This window comes from Pecten maximus, unplaced genomic scaffold (genome assembly GCF_902652985.1).
Source record: "Pecten maximus unplaced genomic scaffold, xPecMax1.1, whole genome shotgun sequence".
NCBI lineage: Eukaryota > Metazoa > Mollusca > Bivalvia > Pectinida > Pectinidae > Pecten > Pecten maximus.
In genome coordinates, this window is record NW_022979237.1 from 107 (window position 1) to 18,692 (window position 18,586).

An 18,586-nucleotide genomic window follows, 5' to 3' on the forward strand; every position below is an offset into this window, starting at 1 on the left:
GTTTTGTTTGATTTGTGTACACACAGTAGTCTGTGAGACAGGATTTTATGTTGTCTGTTTTGTTTGATTTGTAGTCTGTGAGACAGGATTTTATGTTGTCTGTTTTGTTTGATTTGTGTACACACAGTAGTCTGTGAGACAGGATTTTATGTTGTCTGTTTTGTTTGATTTGTGTACACACAGTAGTCTGTGAGACAGGATTTTATGTTGTCTGTTTTGTTTGATTTGTAGTCTGTGAGACAGGGGAAATCCCAGGTAAGATATAGTGTGTTTGACTCCTCCTTACTAACAGTCTAATTACAAACACACCTGAGGAAATATCTAACCATATTATTAGTTTAGTTGTTTTTGTACTTATTGGATTGTTAATGTCTTGACACGAGGTAGCACTCTAAAGTAAACACGACAAGTGGCTTTTGCAAAATGGACAAAATTGGTGAAAGAGCAGTGATCCACTTAAATGGTTCAACACCAAAGGATATCAATAATGATATGGTAGCACCACCAGGGCAAGATGCCCCTTCATATGCTACAGTGAAAAGGTGGGTGGCGGAATTTATCAATTTATCTGGCGGAACAGAGCCTTGAGGATGACCCCCCGTCCTGGAAAGCCTGTCAATGTTGCAACCCGAGAAATGGTCAATAAAGTTCATGATATTGTTATGGCTGACACACGAATCACAGAAAGATATATAGCCATTAGAGTTGGCATTTCACAGGAAAGAGTACATTCTATTCTGAACAAGGATCTTGCGATTAGAAAGCTTTCGGCCCGATGGGTACCAAGACTTCTGACAGTTGATGAGAAGCACACCAGGCTCACATTTTCACGTGCTAATCTTAACCTTAAAGATCCTGCCAACTTTCTTCAGAGATTTGTCACTATGGATGAAACATGGGTCCATCATTTTACCCCAGAAGCCACACAACAATCGAAACAATAGAAGCACCCTGGCTCTCCCCCGCCAAAGAAGGCAAAGACTGTTCCATCAGCTGAAAAGGTTATGGCCTCGGTTTTCTGGTATGCAGGTGGTATTCTGCTAATAGATTATCTCCAAAGGGGACAAACAATCAATGGCACATACTATGCTTCACTGCTGAGGCAGTTATGGGAAAATATTAAACTTAAACGCTGCAGCAATGCTCCTATTCACAAGTCTTCCATTGCCATGCCAGTAATTCACGATTGTGGCTATAAATTGATTTAGCATCCGCCCTATTCACCTGATCTCGCTCCATCAGACTTTTATCTATTTCCAAAACTGAATACAGCTATTTCAAGCACCCACTTTCAGTCCGATGATGACGTCATACATGTAGTGGATGACTTTCTGAACAGCCAAGAAAAGGAGTTCTATAAAAGAGGCATTGATGCCCTTAAACACAAATGGCAAAAGTGTATAGATACTGAAGGGGATTATGTTGAAAAATAATACAATTTATGCGGCAAATTTCAAATCCTTCAATATGAGACTTACAACATATCAATTAGCCCTTGTATCAACTTTTAAACACTACTTATAGTCATAAACTAATGACTGGATTTCAACCAATTTGGTGTGGAGCATCCTCAGGTGAAGAAGGAATGTAGGGATTTGGTCTGAAGCATCCTTGGGTGAAGGGAACCAATTTTGTAGAAACAGTTGGCTCCCTAGGGGCCTGAGGGGCATAGCCAAATAGGGGAAATATATAAGTATTTCCTAGGTGTGTTATTTTTGGCAAGACATATATTCACAGACTTGCTGACCTTGACCGTGACCTTTGATCTACTTTTGAGAAATTATAAATATTACCTGTCTTTATTCACTGCAAATGAAATCACAATATTTGAATGAGGAGGGGAGAAAACATCTGGGTAGGTCACGTCCAATATGCCAGATGTTTCAGTGTATGAACTGGTACTGTTGTAACATCATCATTGTTTCCACATGAGTTTTATTAGGTCACCTGAGAAAAAGTCTCAAGTGACCTATTCTAATCCCCTTTTGTCTGTCGTCGTGCGTCGTGCGTCCATAAACAATTTACATTTTCGACTTCTTCTCCAAAACCCCTAAACCAAATTCAATGAAATTTAGCAGGAAGCTTCTATGGCTAAAGGTCAACCAAAATTGTGAATTATATGGTCCCCACCCCCAAGGGGCCTGAGGGGCGGTGCTAAAAAGGTTCAAATTGACTAAAACTTCAAAAATCTTCTTCTCTACTCTCAGATATAGTGGAATCAAACACTCTTCATAGATGGAAAGGTCTTAAGGTGCTTTACCAAAATTGTGAATTTCTTGACCCAGGGGTCTCAGGTTTTCCCCTGGGGAGGGGGTAAACTTTACTATAGTTTATATAGGGAAATCATATTTTTGACTATAATTTGTTGGAGTTCTATTGGAATTCATTCTAACTTGGTTGACATTATCAGTATGGGATAACAGATTGATGGTATGCACATTTTGGCCTTGACTGACCCCCAGGGGCTAATGGGCGGGGCTAAAAAGGGTCAAATTAACAAAAACTTCAAAAATCTTCTTCTCTACTCTCAGATATAATGGAATAAAACACTCTTCATAAATGGAAGGGTCTTAAGGTGCTTTTCCAAAATTGTGAATTTCCTGACCCTGGGGTCTCAGGTTTGCCCCTGGGGAGGGGGTAAACTTTACTATAGTTTATATAGGGAAATCATATTTTTGACTATAATTTGTTGGATTTCTATTGGAATTCATTCTATTTTGGTTAACATTATCAGCTTGTGATGGCAATTTGATGGTATACACATGTTGGCGCTGACTGACCCCAGGGGCTGATGGGCGGGGCTAAAAAGTGTCAAATTGACAAAAACTTCAAAAATCTACTTCTCTACTCTCAGACATAGTGGAATCAAACACTCTTCATAGATAGAAGGGTCTTAATGTGCTTTACCAAAATTGTGAATTTCCTGACCCTGGGGTCTCGGGTTTGCCCCCGGGGAGGGGGTAAACTTTACTAAAGTTTATATAGGGAAATCACATTTTTGACTATAATTTGTTGGATTTCTATTGGAACTCATTCTAACTTGGTTGACAGTGTCAGTATGGGATAACAGATTGATGGTATACACATGTTGGCACTGACTGACCCCAAGGGGCTGATTGGCGGGGCTAAAAAGGGTCAAATTGACTGATTTCAAAGATCTTCTTCTCTAATCTCAGATATGATGGAATCAAATACTCTTCATAGATGGAAGGGTCTTAAGGTGCTTTACCAAAATTGTGAATTTCCTGACCCTGGGGTCTCACATTTACCCCTGGGGAGGGGGTAAACTTTACTATAGTTTATATAGGGAAATCATATTTTTGACTATTATTTGTTTGATTTGTATTGGAATTCATTCTTATTTGGTTAACATTATCAGCTTTGGATGGCAGTTTGATGGTATGCACATGTTGGCCCTGACTGACCCCCAGGGGCTGATGGGCAGGGCAAAAAAGGTCAAATAGACTGAAATTTCAAAGATCTTCTTCTCAAGACCTAATTAAGACAGAATCAAATACTCTTCATAGGTGGAAGGGTCTTATAGTGATTTACTAGTGTAATGAACTTCATGACCCAGGAGTCATAAGTTTGCCCCTGGGGAGGGTGTAGATTTTACTATAGTTTATATAGGGAAATCACATTTTTGACTATTATTTGTTTGGTTTCTATTGGAATTCATTCTAACTTTGTTAACATTATCAGCATTGGATGACAGCTTAATGGTATACACCTGTTGGCCCTGACTGACCCCTAGGGGCTGATGGGTTGGTTCAAAAAGGGTCAATTAAATTAACTGAAATATTTCAAATCTCAGGTGACCGTTAAGGCCCATGGGCCTCTTGTTCTCTAAATAGTCACTGACTAAATCTCTCGAGAAAACATTGCAGCTAGTTTAATCAGGTTGATTTTAGCAGCATGTTTATACCACAGTTTGTTACACAATGACAGTTTTTAGGACAGTTGTTACGTTTCCTCTTAGTTTTCAATGTATGGTAAAATGTATAGTGTAAGTAATACTGATATTTTGTGATGAATATAATCCTATAGTACATACATGACATAACACTTTAATAGTATTTCTTCCTTCAGTAATCATTATATATTTAATGCATTGATAAACATGTATGTCACAGCATGCTTCTTGGTTTATATTAGAAATAGAATCTAACCACTATCATATAATAGAATTTGTAAACTCATTCATTGATTTCATATGAAACTATATATAGGCTTGAGACATTATCAGGTAATGGTAAAATAGGAAAATTAATTAAAAAAATACTCTGATGCTATCTTACAAATATACTGATATATAATAAATAATTTGAACAAAAATGTTTTAAGATAAAAATTTGATCAACAGAATTGATACTATCACTAAACCATGATATCAATGTACTGATTCATTTTACTCTCTTTCAGGCACCATCGCCGCCAGTGAAAAGGTAAATATTGGGGTTATTGGGGTTACATCATTTGTAGTTAGTGACTGTGTGAATATATATAAGGGATTGATAACTCTACCAAACAACAACATGATACATTGTAATCTCATAACTAAACTAAACAACAACAGGACACATTGTAATCTCATAACTACACTAAACAACAGTAGGACATATTGTTACCTCAAAACTCTACCAAACAACAGGACATATTGTAACATCACAACTCAACCAAACAACAACAGGACACATTGTTACCTCAAAACTCTACCAAACAACAACAGGACACATTGTTACCTCACAAATCTACCAAACAACAGGACATATTGTAACATCAGAACTCTACCAAACAACAACTGGACAAATTGTAATCTCATAACTAAACTAAACAACAACAGGACATATTGTAATCTCATAACTAAACTAAACAACAACAGGACATATTGTAACATCAAAACTCTACCAAACAACAACTGGACACATTGTAATCTCATAACTAAATAAACAACAACAGGACATATTGTAACATCAGAACTCTACCAAACAACAACAGGACACCCCAAAACTCTACCAAACAACAGGACACATTGTAACATCAGAACTCTATAAAACAACAACAGGACATATTGTTACCTCAAAACTCTACCAAACAACAACAGGACACATTGTTACCTCAAAACTCTACCAAAACAACAACAGGACACATTTTTACCTCAAAACTCTACCAAACAACATCAGGACACATGGTGACCTTAAAACTCTACCAAACAACAACATGACACATTGTTACACTTAAACTCTACCAAACAACAACAGATTTGATGTTCCATGCTCTCCTAATGCTATATTGTCCAACAAAAATATTGATGCATGTGTAAGCATCTGATTACCATATTGAATACAGACAGGTCAGTGTCCATAGAAGCAGGATAGGTAAGATCTTTGTAATATTACTATGATTTAAAGGTACAACTCCTTGTGTGGTGAATCAGTTGTATTGACTAACTTGTTGTGATTGGTGAAGTGGTGTTTAGTATGAAATAATGGTTTCGAGTACCAGTAAGATCTTCTTTTGTTTTCTCTTTTTCTTGTCCTTTTCTTTAAAGTTTTCTATTTTTTAAAAATATTTTTCTCAGGATTCAGTTATCCATTGCTTTCAGGACAAAAATTTCTTTCAACATACAAAATATATTTTCAAACACATCTCCACACAACAGATACAGTACACATAATTGGTGAGGAGGGCACATGTAGGCTGGGGTAGATATGATTCACGGGCTGTTCTTCATGAATAAACATGACAATCGTCTAAGCTTAAAGGATTACAGACAAGCGCTTATAAGTAGATACATTACTACTTCATGCACAATTACCTCCACAGTTACGTGATCTCACAATACCTGTATGAATATTCCTTAGAAAAGGTGAAGGCAAAATGTCCCTGATCAATTGTGTTGTCCCTATTCGTCAGATTCTACTCTTGTGAATTCTGAAAGCTTAATGATGTAAAACATGGCTACAACCCTGCATTTAGTGAATTGATTAGCTGTTGGAAAAAGCTCCAGTATACATGAGATATATAAGTCTTTTTAAGGTGAAATCTTTTATTAAGAATATACTTCTATCATTTACTGTGTTTATAACACCAACTTTGACAGTTTTCCAGTCAGATAGTGGCCCTGTAACTTAAATACAGAAATAGGTTTCTAACATGTAAATCACTGAACTTTTGAGATGATCACAATTAATAATGATAGCAGTTTCAAAATAGTGATAAATCAATTTTTAGAACAGATACTTTTTCTCAGTCTGTGAATAAAAACTTTAAGTTAAGTTGGTAACAAATTTTTTTTTTTTTTCTCACAGCTCATTATGTTCCGTCAGCTGATTGTCTCAAAAGTTCATTGACTGAGCATGGCGTGTTCAGAAGTGACACGGAGAAGAGGAGTGTATTAACTGAACAATAAATGTGATAAAAAATAGAAGTTTCTGCAGGAGTGATTCTCATCAAGAACATTTAAATCCGTCCATCTTGTTTTGTTACCGAGTTTCAAAGTGATATATTTTTCTGTCCTTTACATAATAGTATACATTTATGATAGTGTTCTGTCCTTTACATAATAGTATACATTTATGACAGTGTTCTGTCCCTTTTAAGTATAAAGTGCTGATTTGTGAATCTGCGCAGATTGTTTTCTAGACAAAAAGTGTTCTTATCAAAACATGCTTGTGACAATGATACTTTTTTACTTTAATTAAGTGATAACATTTTGTTGTTTTTTTGTTACTTTCCGTTACTTTGTGTTGTTACCTTTCAGTGCAGACAATTCAGTTGAAAAATCTTTTAAAAATTGTTAACCTTACATTAATAAAATTGGTTGAAATTTTTAATTTGAAAACATTTATACTTATTTCTAAACAATTCTGAAACAGCAACCCTAGGCAATCATCACGAAATTTCGCTCTCGGAGGAATCAAAATGTCGTTTATTTCTATGATAATCCTGATGACTTCAGGATGGGACGGGAAGTAATTCTTCCAAAAAAATGCTAACATTACACTAGACAATCTTATCTCCTTCCGCGAAGTATTTGTTTGCGCTTAAGTAATATGATTCATGCTTTATATGCATATGTTTGAAGACATTTACAGTGTATTTAAGATAAATAGATTATAGAAAAACAGTTAAAATCGTACAAACTCTTGTTGAAGCTACATAGAAAACTCACATTGAGCTTTTGGGTTGAAAAAAATAGCCCTCGCCTGTCAAATACTGTTTTTAGTCTCTGGTTTTCCAGCTCTTTATCATAAATAATCCCAGATGAACCAAACGACACTGTCCTAGACATTACCCTGATCTATATCATATATTCAAGGTCAAAGGGGTCAAAGGGGTCAAAGCAAAAAACTTATATTGATTACCTACCAGGTGAGAGATGTAGATCCATTGGTCCATTATGACGGATAATTAAGAGTAAAGAAGAGTTTAACATACATAACATCCAATGGTAAGTGTGTATAATCTCATGTTTACGGTAGATTGTATTAGTCTCCCTCGTGTACCTGTTACTAATCAACACTATTTCCTTTACAGTGGTTCCACCTGTATAGAAGTGTTGAGATTCGAAAAACAACAGCTGGATCTTCAGGTATGGAATTTGTACAAATATTTTTTTGTATCTTAACCAATTACAGAAATCAAGTCTTTAAAAGCTTGTATATCTATTCCATTAAAAGAACAAATCCCATTCAACTGGCCCTAGCTGTGGAATAAAATCAGAAAATTACAGATATATACCTGGATAATGGACACTGGTTTATTACATAACTCCTGAAAAATGATATTGAATTGGTTCTTCACAGATTAATAGTCTGAGAGATCGTCTCAGCACAGATCAGCTTAAAGCTCTACAGAATAAAAGTCAGCTTTTGACGCAGAGAATGGATCAGAAGCAGGCAGAGCTCAAGAAAGGAGGAAAAGCTGCCCTCAAAGGTAACAATAAAAAATATCAAGTACACTTTGAACTTTAAATCACCCTTGTGTATCACTAAGCAATTTAGCTCTTCTCAGAAACCCCAAAATTTCTATTGAATTTTGCAAAAACATTCCATAGTTTCTGGGTCCTCAGATGATATATCCCTGATGACTATTGGTGTCTATATCCCAGATGACTATTGGTGTCTATATCCCAGATGACTATTGGTGTCTATATCCCAGATGACTCTCGGTGTCTATATACCAGATGACTATTGGTGTCTATATCCCAGATGACTATTGGTGTCTATATCCCAGATGACTATTGGTGTCTATATCCCAGATGACTATCTGTGTCTATATCCCAGATGACTATCGGTGTCTATATCCCAGATGACTATTGGTGTCTATATCCCAGATGACTATTGGTGTCTATATCCCAGATGACTATTGGTGTCTATATCCCAGATGACTATCGGTGTCTATATCCCAGATGACTATCAGTGTCTATATCCCAGATGACTATTGATGTCTATATCCCAGATGACTATCAGTGTCTATATCCCAGATGACTATTGGTGTCTATATAACTATTGGTGTCTATATCCCAGATGACTATTGATGTCTATATCCCAGATGACTATTGGTGTCTATATCCCAGATGACTATTGGTGTCTATATCCCAGATAACTATTGGTGTCTATATCCCAGATGACTATTGGTATCTATATGACTATTGGTGTCTATATCCCAGATGACTATTGGTGTCTATATCCTAGTTGACTATTGGTGTCTATATCCCAGATGACTATTGGTGTCTATGACTATCGGTGTCTATATCCCAGATGACTATTGGTGTCTATATCCCAGATGACTATTGGTGTCTATATCCCAGATGACTATTGGTGTCTATATCCCAGATGACTATTGGTGTCTATATCCCAGATGACTATTGGTGTCTATATCCCAGATGACTATTTGTGTCTATATCCCAGATGACTATCGGTGTCTATATCCCAGATAACTATTGGTGTCTATATCCCAGATGACTATTGGTGTCTATATCCCAGATGACTATCGGTGTCTATATCCCAGATGACTATTGGTGTCTATATTCCAGATGACTATTGGTGTCTATATCCCAGATGACTATTGGTGTCTATATCCCAGATGACTATTGGTGTCTATATCCCAGATGACTATTGGTGTCTATATCCCAGATGACTATTGGTGTCTATATCCCAGATGACTATTGGTGTCTATATCCCAGATGACTATTGGTGTTTAGGTTCCTAGATAACTACAATGTGTTGGTTGTTCACAGGTGTAACTAGTGGTCTCAACTCTAGGTCCCAGATGACAGGTGATATGTTATTGGTAGGTTTCATGGTGGTAAGATTTACACTTATCTTTCTGATTTGATTATTATTGAGTAAATTATATGTTTATGTTTCAGCCTATGTCCAACAGGTGGACCAGGAGATACCGGCTTATGAAGAGGAAGCTCGTCATCATGCCAAAGCAGGCGACATGCATAAGGCTCAAATGATGCTGAACAAAATTAAACATGCTGAGAAAGAGGTAAAAATAGCAGTCATACGTAAATACTGTAATATGTAAAATTAGCAATCATACATAAGTTCTCTATTAGGTAAAAATAACAGTCATGATAATTATGTAAGTTCTGTAATAGGCCAAGGAAGAGGTAAAAATAACAGTCATACGTAAGTTCTGTAATAGGCCAAGGAAGAGGTAAAAATAGCAGTGATATGTAAGTTCTGTAATAGGCCAAGGAAGAGGTAAAAATAACAGTCATACGTAAGTTCTGTAATAGGCCAAGGAAGAGGTAAAAATAGCAGTCATACGTAAATACTGTAATATGTAAAATTAGCAATCATACATAAGTTCTCTATTAGGTAAAAATAACAGTGATATGTAAGTTCTATAATAGGCCAAGGAAGAGATAAAAATAACAGTCATACGTAAGTTCTGTAATAGGCCAAGGAAGAGGTTAAAATAACAGTGATATATATGTTCTGTAATAGGCCAAGGAAGAGGTTAAAATAATGGTGATACGTAAGTTCTGTAAAAGGCCAAGGAAGAGGTAAAAATAATGGTCATATGTAAGTTCTTTTATAGCCCAAGGAAGAGGTTAAAATAACAGTGATACATAAGCTCTGTTACAGAATTGTAATAGGCACAAAGAGGTAAAAATAGCAGTCATATGTAGGCTTCCCTAATTATCAAATGGTGAAGAGGAAGAGGGAAGTCAAGAGAAAAGTAGAGAAAAGAGAAGTTTTTCTCCCACACTTCACCTGTTTATCTCCAGTTTTAGACGCGAGAGATTTCTCTGTCAACCCCTTCTATGGTATGACAGATTGCATGTGCTAACCTTTTGAACCGGAAGTACTTACGGAAGTGCTTTTCGAGTGACATCACTAATAGTTCCCGCGTTGTTATTTAATGTTAAATATGTGTATGAGACACAGTTTTATGAAATGACAAGATGAACTGTTGTTAACGTCAGAATAGTATCACCGAGACCTTATTTTAGTGTCTGTTTGAATAAATATTGTAAATGAATTTTAGACCTATGCTTTGTCGTGTAATATTGGGATGCATTTTTTGGGGCTGTGATGGGTACTTCTTCAAATGAGGATATTCATGCACCGACCATGTACATTTGTTGACAAACATTCCTTAACCACCAATTCAATATGCCATTATTTGAAGTGATGGGAGGAAAATAATCATTCCCCTACATAGGGAGTGTGACAAAGAAATCTCAACCCTCGGGGAAACTCATGAATGTCCAGCCCTCAGCAAGCCTCTGGTTGCAATTGGACGTTCATGAATTGCCCCTCAGGTTGAGATGTCTTTGTCACACCCCCAAGGCAGGGAAAGATTCTACTATTCAGAGCGCTGATAAAGATCATTCAGTGGTGTTACTATTATGTTAAACATGTACCCTAAAATAGTTATCAGATCTGTAGTTGGACCTTCAGGTCTTTTTAGCCCACCATCATCAGATGGTGGGCTGTTCAAATCACCCTGCGTCTGTGGTCCGTCCGTCCGTCCGTCCCTCCGGCCGTCCCTCCGTCCGTAAACAATTTTTGTTATCGCTATTTCTCAGAAAGTACTGAAGGGATCTTTCTCAAATTTCATATGTAGGTTCCCCTTGGTGCCTAGTTATGCATACTGCGTTTTGAGACCAATCGGAAAACAAAATGGCCGACAGGCAGCCATCTTGGATTTTGACAATTGAAGTTTGTTATCGCTATTTCTGAGAAAGTACTGAAGGGATCTTTCTGAAATTTCATATGTAGGTTCCCCTTGGTGCCTAGTTATGCATATTGCGTTTTGAGACTAATCGGATAACAACATGGCCGACAGGCAGCCATCTTGGATTTTGACAATTGAAGTTTGTTATCGCTATTTCTGAGAAAGTACTGAAGGGATCTTTCTGAAATTTCATATGAAGGTTCCCCTTGGTGCCTAGTTATGCATATTGCGTTTTGAGACCAATCCGAAAACAACATGGCCAATAGGCAGCCATCTTGGATTTTGACAATTGAAGTTTGTTATCACTATTTCTGAGATTGTACTGAATGGATCTTTCTCAAATTGCATATGTAAGTTTCCCTTGGTGCATAGTTATGCATGTTGTGTTTTGAGACCAATCTGAAAACAACATGGCCGACAGGCAGCCATCTTGGATTTTGACAATTTAAGTTTGTTATCACTATTTCTGAGAAAGTACTGAATGGATCTTTCTGAAATTTCATATGTAGGTTTCCCTTGGCGCCTAGTTATGCATATTGCGTTTTGAGACCAATCAGAAAACAACATGGCCGACAGGCAGCCATCTTTGATTTTGACAATTGAAGTTTGTTATCGCTATTTCTGAGAAGTACTGAATGGATCTTTCTCAAATTTCATATGGAGGTTCCCCTTGGTGCCTCGTTATGCTAATTGCATTTTGAGATCAATTGGAAAACAATATGGCCGACAGACCGCCATCTTGGATTTTGACAATTGAAGTTTGTTATCTCTATTTCTCAAAGTACTGAATGGATCTTTCTCAAATTTCATAAGTAGGTTCCCCTTGGTCCCTTGTATTGCATTTTTGGACCAGTCTGTCCTGAAAACAACCTGGCAAACAAACAGCCATTATCGTTAAATCTCAAATTTCTTATATAGCTAGGATTCCCTTGTTTGAAAAGTACTGGAGGGATGTCTCAATTTGCACAGATTAGTAAAATGAAGGGAAAAGTAGAGAAAAGATCAATCTGACATGGAACCTATGAAGATCATTCAATGGTGGGCGCCAAGATCCCTCTGGGATCTCTTGTGTAATAAGTCAATAAAAACAAAATAACATCCATATTTTGTGCCATTAATCAGGCCATACATGTGACCTACCCTTGGACTTTTGTTGTAATAATGTTGATAATTATAAAACTGTCTTTCTTCTGTTTGCAGCTCAAAGCCATAAGAGACAAAATCCCAGACTTATAGTAAGATCTTATGCTGGTCATATCATTGTCACCATGGAAAACGTCACCAACAACTTACTACTGCACAGTTACTACTTCTGTAATGAATGCTTGCATTTTGCAGTCGTACATTTGTGAACAGCCTGAGAAACATGATTTTGATTGATCTTTTTCTGAAGGAGTACTAACCTTACATTGTCACATTTCCTGTCTTTATGTGCATTTGTATGTGAGATTTATATATCTCCATAGTAATTGTGACACATACAGGTAACACTTTAGTAGCAGTATAGAAGAACAAGTCAGGTTTGTTCAGGAAAGAGAAGATTTAGGAGTGTACATGCTCCAAGATATTTATATTATTTAATGTATAGTCGTTAAACTAATATGGTTTCATGTTGTTTCCCCGACTGCTTAATGTGTTATTAAAATGTAAATTATCTTGTAGATCAGTATATAAGAATGTTGTTATTCAGTAAATTATCTAATTAATGTAGATCGATTCATAATAATGTTGTTGTTATTCACCAACCAGATGAGTGCGAGATGAAATGTGTTCTGCATTACAATGAACAAATTTAATTTCATTAATACACTGTGTCATTAGGATGTCTTAACACTACTACAATGTAATTAGCCTCTATGTTCTAAAGCCCAAATATAGGAAACTTTCCTACAGAATAAGGAATTAAAGAAAGACACAGAACAAGTTTAAGTGTAACCATTGCATTATAGTTGTCAAACTCCCCGAGTTACATAAAATTAGGTCTTTAGAGTCTAGGTGTAACTCTAATTTAACTGCCCCAGTATATGTTTTTACATTAATTTTACTAGCACTAACAAGGTGTGAGAAAGTTGGGTGTTTATAGCTCACCTGGCCCAAAGGGGCCATTGTCAGTAGCTCACCTGGCCCAAAGGGGCCATTGTCAGTAGCTCACCTGGCCCTAAAAGTCCATTGTCAGTACGTAGCTCACATGGCCCTAAGGGTCCATTGTCAGTAGCTAACCTGGCCCTAAAAGTCCCTCGTCAGTACCTCACCTGGCCCTGAGGGTCCATTGTCAGTAGCTCACCTGGCCCAAAGGGGCCATTGTCAGTAGCTCACCTGGCCCTTAAAGTCCATTGTCAGTAGCTCACATGGCCCTAAGGGTCCATTGTCAGTAGCTAACCTGGCCCTAAAAGTCCCTCGTCAGTACCTCACCTGGCCCTGAGGGTCCATTGTCAGTAGCTCACCTGGCACTATGGGTCCATTGTCAGTAGCTCACCTGGCCCTAAAAGTCTATTGTCAGTAGCTCACCTGGTCCTAAGGGTCCATTGTCAGTAGCTCACCTGGCGCTATGGGTCCATTGTCAGTACCTCACCTGGCCCTAAAAGTCCCTGATCAGTACCTCACCTGGCCCTGAGGGTCCATTGTCAGTACCTCACCTGGCCCTGAGGGTCCATTGTCAGTACCTCACCTGGCCCTGAGGGTCCATTTCCATTGTCAGCTTTTTTAAAAACGTCTCGGTATAGCCAAATGGTATTCATCTGAGGTCAAATATTCTACTTCATCTGATTAATCAAGAGATTTAGTTTTATGGTACCGATATTCAGACAGCAATCAAGTCTGTTCAAAGAAATCATCTTGACCTTTATTCAAGGCACAGGAGTCAAATTTGTTAAAATAGTTGAATGGCATTTTCTACCTGGTAATCAACAAATAGACAGGGTTGATATTAGGACAACAGCATGTGGAGATGAATGGCAACCAAGTTTGTTCAAATGATTGACCTGTTTATTGTTCAAGGTCGCACTTATGAGTATACAAGAGGTTTAGTCTTGATATTTGGCTTGTAATATGTGGGAGAACGGCTAATAAGTTAGTTTATTCAAATGAGTGATTTTAATCCATTTTCAGGGGCACAAGGGTAAAATATCTTCCACTTTTGAATAACCAAGAGGCCAAGGGAGATGATACTCTTCTTACATTGTAATATAACCCCCCCCCCCCCCCCAAAACCTAGATGTAAGATACAACGTGCCACATTTTGTTGAAGCCTTTTGACATGAATATATACAAGTTTTCTGAAATGATGCTAAATCTTGTAATATATACAAGTTTTCTGAAATGTTGCTAAATCTTGTAATATATACAAGTTTTCTGAAATGATGCTAAATCTTGTAATATATACAAGTTTTCTGAAATGTTGCTAAATCTTGTAATATATACAAGTTTTCTGAAATGATGCTAAATCTTGTAATATATACAAGTTTTCTGAAATGTTGCTAAATCTTGTAATATATACAAGTTTTCTGAAATGTTGCTAAATCTTGTAAATCTATCCGTTATTGTACATTTGTGTTTTAAGGATGTCCAATACAGATAAGTGCTGAGTATTACTCGAGTTTATCATACTATTATAAGGTAACAGCAGAACAGGTGTACCTGGTTGTGATCAGACTTTGATGTTATTAGTGACTAAATTGTGCCTGACAACATTAAATATATATCAATCTAAAATCTTCGTTGATACTTTTATGTTAATAGTTTAGCTCATGCATTTTGTTTTCTGTGATTAAAACAAAAACCATGGTTTCCTGTAAAAATGAAGATGTTTATTGTCCATTATAAAGCAGTAATAAAAAGTACATTGCAATATAATATCACTCCATATTCATTTGTCTATTACAAATAAATTCCGTAAGATTTGATAAATGCATATTTCAGCTTTCATTCTCCTTTAATCTGGATTTAATAAAAGTTTACACACATATGAAATATTTGGTGGACACTGGTCTTATTGATCTGCTTGACTAAATTTGTAAAGCAGAAAAGTAAAAAAGGAAAAAAAAAAAACCATTGCTGTACAATAAAGTGATAATATATTACTAGTTATTATGCATTGTGAAAGCAAAAATTTGCGTACAAAAACATCTGCATCATCAATCAAGAGAGCTTTATAAGCAGTGCTCTGTGAACACTTATGGCTTATTAGCGAAATCAGACTCATTCAATGTTCTTTTGGACAAAAAAATAAATAAATTCAGACGGGTGTGATCATGCACAACTACTTTTGATATTTCATCTTTTTTCCAGTTGTTGACTTCACATGTATCTAATACTAAACAAAAACTGTGATGAGTGAATCGCATGAGAGTATAGTTATGAAAGAATGTAAATATGTATCAGTCATAATATGATGAAAGTGACAATCTGAGCAAGCAAAAGTATGTGTAGAGTAGTTCACTACAGCCAAGTATACCAAATATGTGTAGAGTAGTTCACTACAGCCGAGTATACCAAAATATGTGTACAGTGGTTCACTACAGCCGAGTATACCAAAATATGTGTAGAGTAGTTCACTACAGCCGAGTATACCAAAATATGTAGAGTAGTTCACTACAGCCGAGTATACCAAAATATGTGTACAGTAGTTCACTACAGCCGAGTGTACCAAAATATGTGTACAGTAGTTCACTACAGCCGAGTATACCAAATATGTGTACAGTTCAGTAGTTCACTACAGCCAAGTATACCAAAATATGTGTAGAGTAGTTCACTACAGCCGAGTGTACCAAATATGTGTAGAGTAGTTCACTACAGCCGAGTGTACCAAAATATGTGTAGAGTAGTTCACTACAGCCGAGTATACCAAATATGTGTACAGTAGTTCACTACAGCCGAGTATACCAAAATATGTGTACAGTAGTTCACTACAGCCGAGTGTACCAAAATATGTGTACAGTAGTTCACTACAGCCGAGTATACCAAATATGTGTACAGTTCAGTAGTTCACAACAGCCAAGTATACCAAAATATGTGAAGAGTAGTTCACTACAGCCAAGTGTACCAAATATGTGTAGAGTAGTTCACTACAGCCGAGTGTACCAAAATATGTGTAGAGTAGTTCACTACAGCCGAGTGTACCAAATATGTGTAGAGTAGTTCACTACAGCAGAGTGTACCAAAATATGTGTAGAGTAGTTCACTACAGCCAAGTATACCAAAATATGTGTAGAGTAGTTCACCACAGCCAAGTATACCAAAATATGTGTAGAGTAGTTCACTACAGCCGAGTGTACCAAAATATGTGTAGAGTAGTTCACTACAGCCGAGTATACCAAATATGTGTAGAGTAGTTCACTACAGCCAAGTATACCAAAATATGTGTATAGTAGTTCACTACAGCCAAGTATACCAAAATATGTGTAGAGTAGTTCTCTACAGCCGAGTATACCAAATATGTGTACAGTAGTTCACTACAGCCGAGTATACCAAAATATGTGTAGAGTAGTTCACTACAGCCAAGTGTACCAAATATGTGTAGAGTAGTTCACTACAGCCAAGTGTACCAAATATGTGTACAGTAGTTCACTACAGCCAAGTGTACTAAAATATGTGTACAGTAGTTCACTACAGCCAAGTGTACCAAATATGTGTAGAGTAGTTCACTACAGCCAAGTATACCAAAATATGTGTAGAGTAGTTCACTACAGCCGAGTGTACCAAATATGTGTAGAGTAGTTCACTACAGCCGAGTATACCAAAATATGTGTAGAGTAGTTCACTACAGCCGAGTAAACCAAAATATGTGTAGAGTAGTTCACTACAGCCGAGTATACCAAAATATGTGTAGAGTAGTTCACTACAGCCGAGTATACCAAATATGTGTAGAGTAGTTCACTACAGCTGAGTATACTAAAATATGTGTACAGTAGTTCACTACAGCCAAGTATACCAAAATATGTGTACAGTAGTTCACTACAGCCGAGTATACCAAAATATGTGTACAGTAGTTCACTACAGCCGAGTGTACCAAAATGTGTACAGTAGTTCACTACAGCCAAGTATACCAAAATATGTGTAGAGTAGTTCACTACAGCCGAGTATACCAAATATGTTTAGAGTAGTTCACTACAGCCGAGTATACCAAATATTTGTAGAGTAGTTCACTACAGCTGAGTATGCTAAAATATGTGTACAGTAGCTCACTACAGCCAAGTATACCAAAATATGTGTACAGTAGTTCACTACAGCCGAGTGAACCAAAATATGTGTACAGTAGTTCACTACAGCCAAGTGTACCAAAGTATGTGTACAGTACAGTAGTTCACCACAGCCGAGTATACCAAAATATGTGTAGAGTAGTTCACCACAGCCGAGTATACCAAAATATGTGTAGAGTAGTTCACTACAGCCAAGTGTACCAAATATGTGTAGAGTGTTTCACTACAGCCGAGTATACCAAAATATGTGTAGAGTAGTTCACTACAGCCGAGTGTACCAAAATATGTGTACAGTAGTTCACTACAGCCGAGTATACCAAAATATGTGTAGAGTAGTTCACTACAGCCGAGTGTACCAAAATATGTGTAGAGTAGTTCACCACAGCCGAGTATACCAAAATATGTGTAGAGTAGTTCACTACAGCCAAGTATACCAAATATGTGTAGAGTAGTTCACCACAGCCGAGTATACCAAAATATGTGTAGAGTAGTTCACTACAGCCTAGTGTACCAAATATGTGTAGAGTAGTTCACTACAGCCGAGTGTACCAAATACGTATAGAGTATGTAGTTCACTACAGCCGAGTATACCAAAATATGTGTAGAGTAGTTCACTACAGCTGAGTATACCAAAATATGTGTCGAGTAGTTCACCACAGCCGAGTGTACTAAAATATGTGTACAGTAGTTCACTACAACTGATGTTCGTAGCAGACTTGAAATTATAGAAATTTCTGTGAGGTTGACTTAAAGAGGAGTGTTAAAATCTGGCTTGGTACAACTTATGCCTGCATTATTCAGGAATAATTAGGGAAATGGACAACCATCCACATATAAACAGAATAGATTTTGTCCATGTAGGCATATAGTGCTTACACAATGAGAATAAGGTCCTCCATGGCAAAGTACAATTCCACCTCATGACAATGATATCAAAGTATATGTCATCATGTTAATGTACATTCAAACTGAATTGAATATGTTTCTTAATTACAAAATGTAAAATTATTGCACTTTGTGAATGTGACTAGTTATTTTTAAATAGTTAAAATAGATAAATAGATAAAATATAATATATTGGTACAGAGGATAGGGATTTCACTTGAGAGTGAAGAAACCCTCTCTACTATATCTTTACCACACCTTCTCTCCCACCTCTTTCAAAGCGATTTGTTAAGATTGGAATC

At 36.8% G+C, this 18,586-nt stretch overlaps 1 protein-coding gene across 1 annotated transcript; it reads left to right on the forward strand.

Annotated features, from left to right (window-relative positions):
- Positions 1-239: 239 nt before the first annotated feature.
- On the forward strand, positions 240-15,427 carry LOC117318366 (the record flags this gene model as incomplete). Its single annotated transcript, XM_033873370.1, is given in 6 exon segments — positions 240-255; positions 4,423-4,445; positions 7,540-7,594; positions 7,809-7,938; positions 9,377-9,501; positions 12,403-15,427. Coding segments are annotated over 6 exon segments (385 nt in total), but the record flags the coding sequence as incomplete, so codon positions are not given.
- Between the last annotated feature and the right edge of the window lie 3,159 nt (positions 15,428-18,586).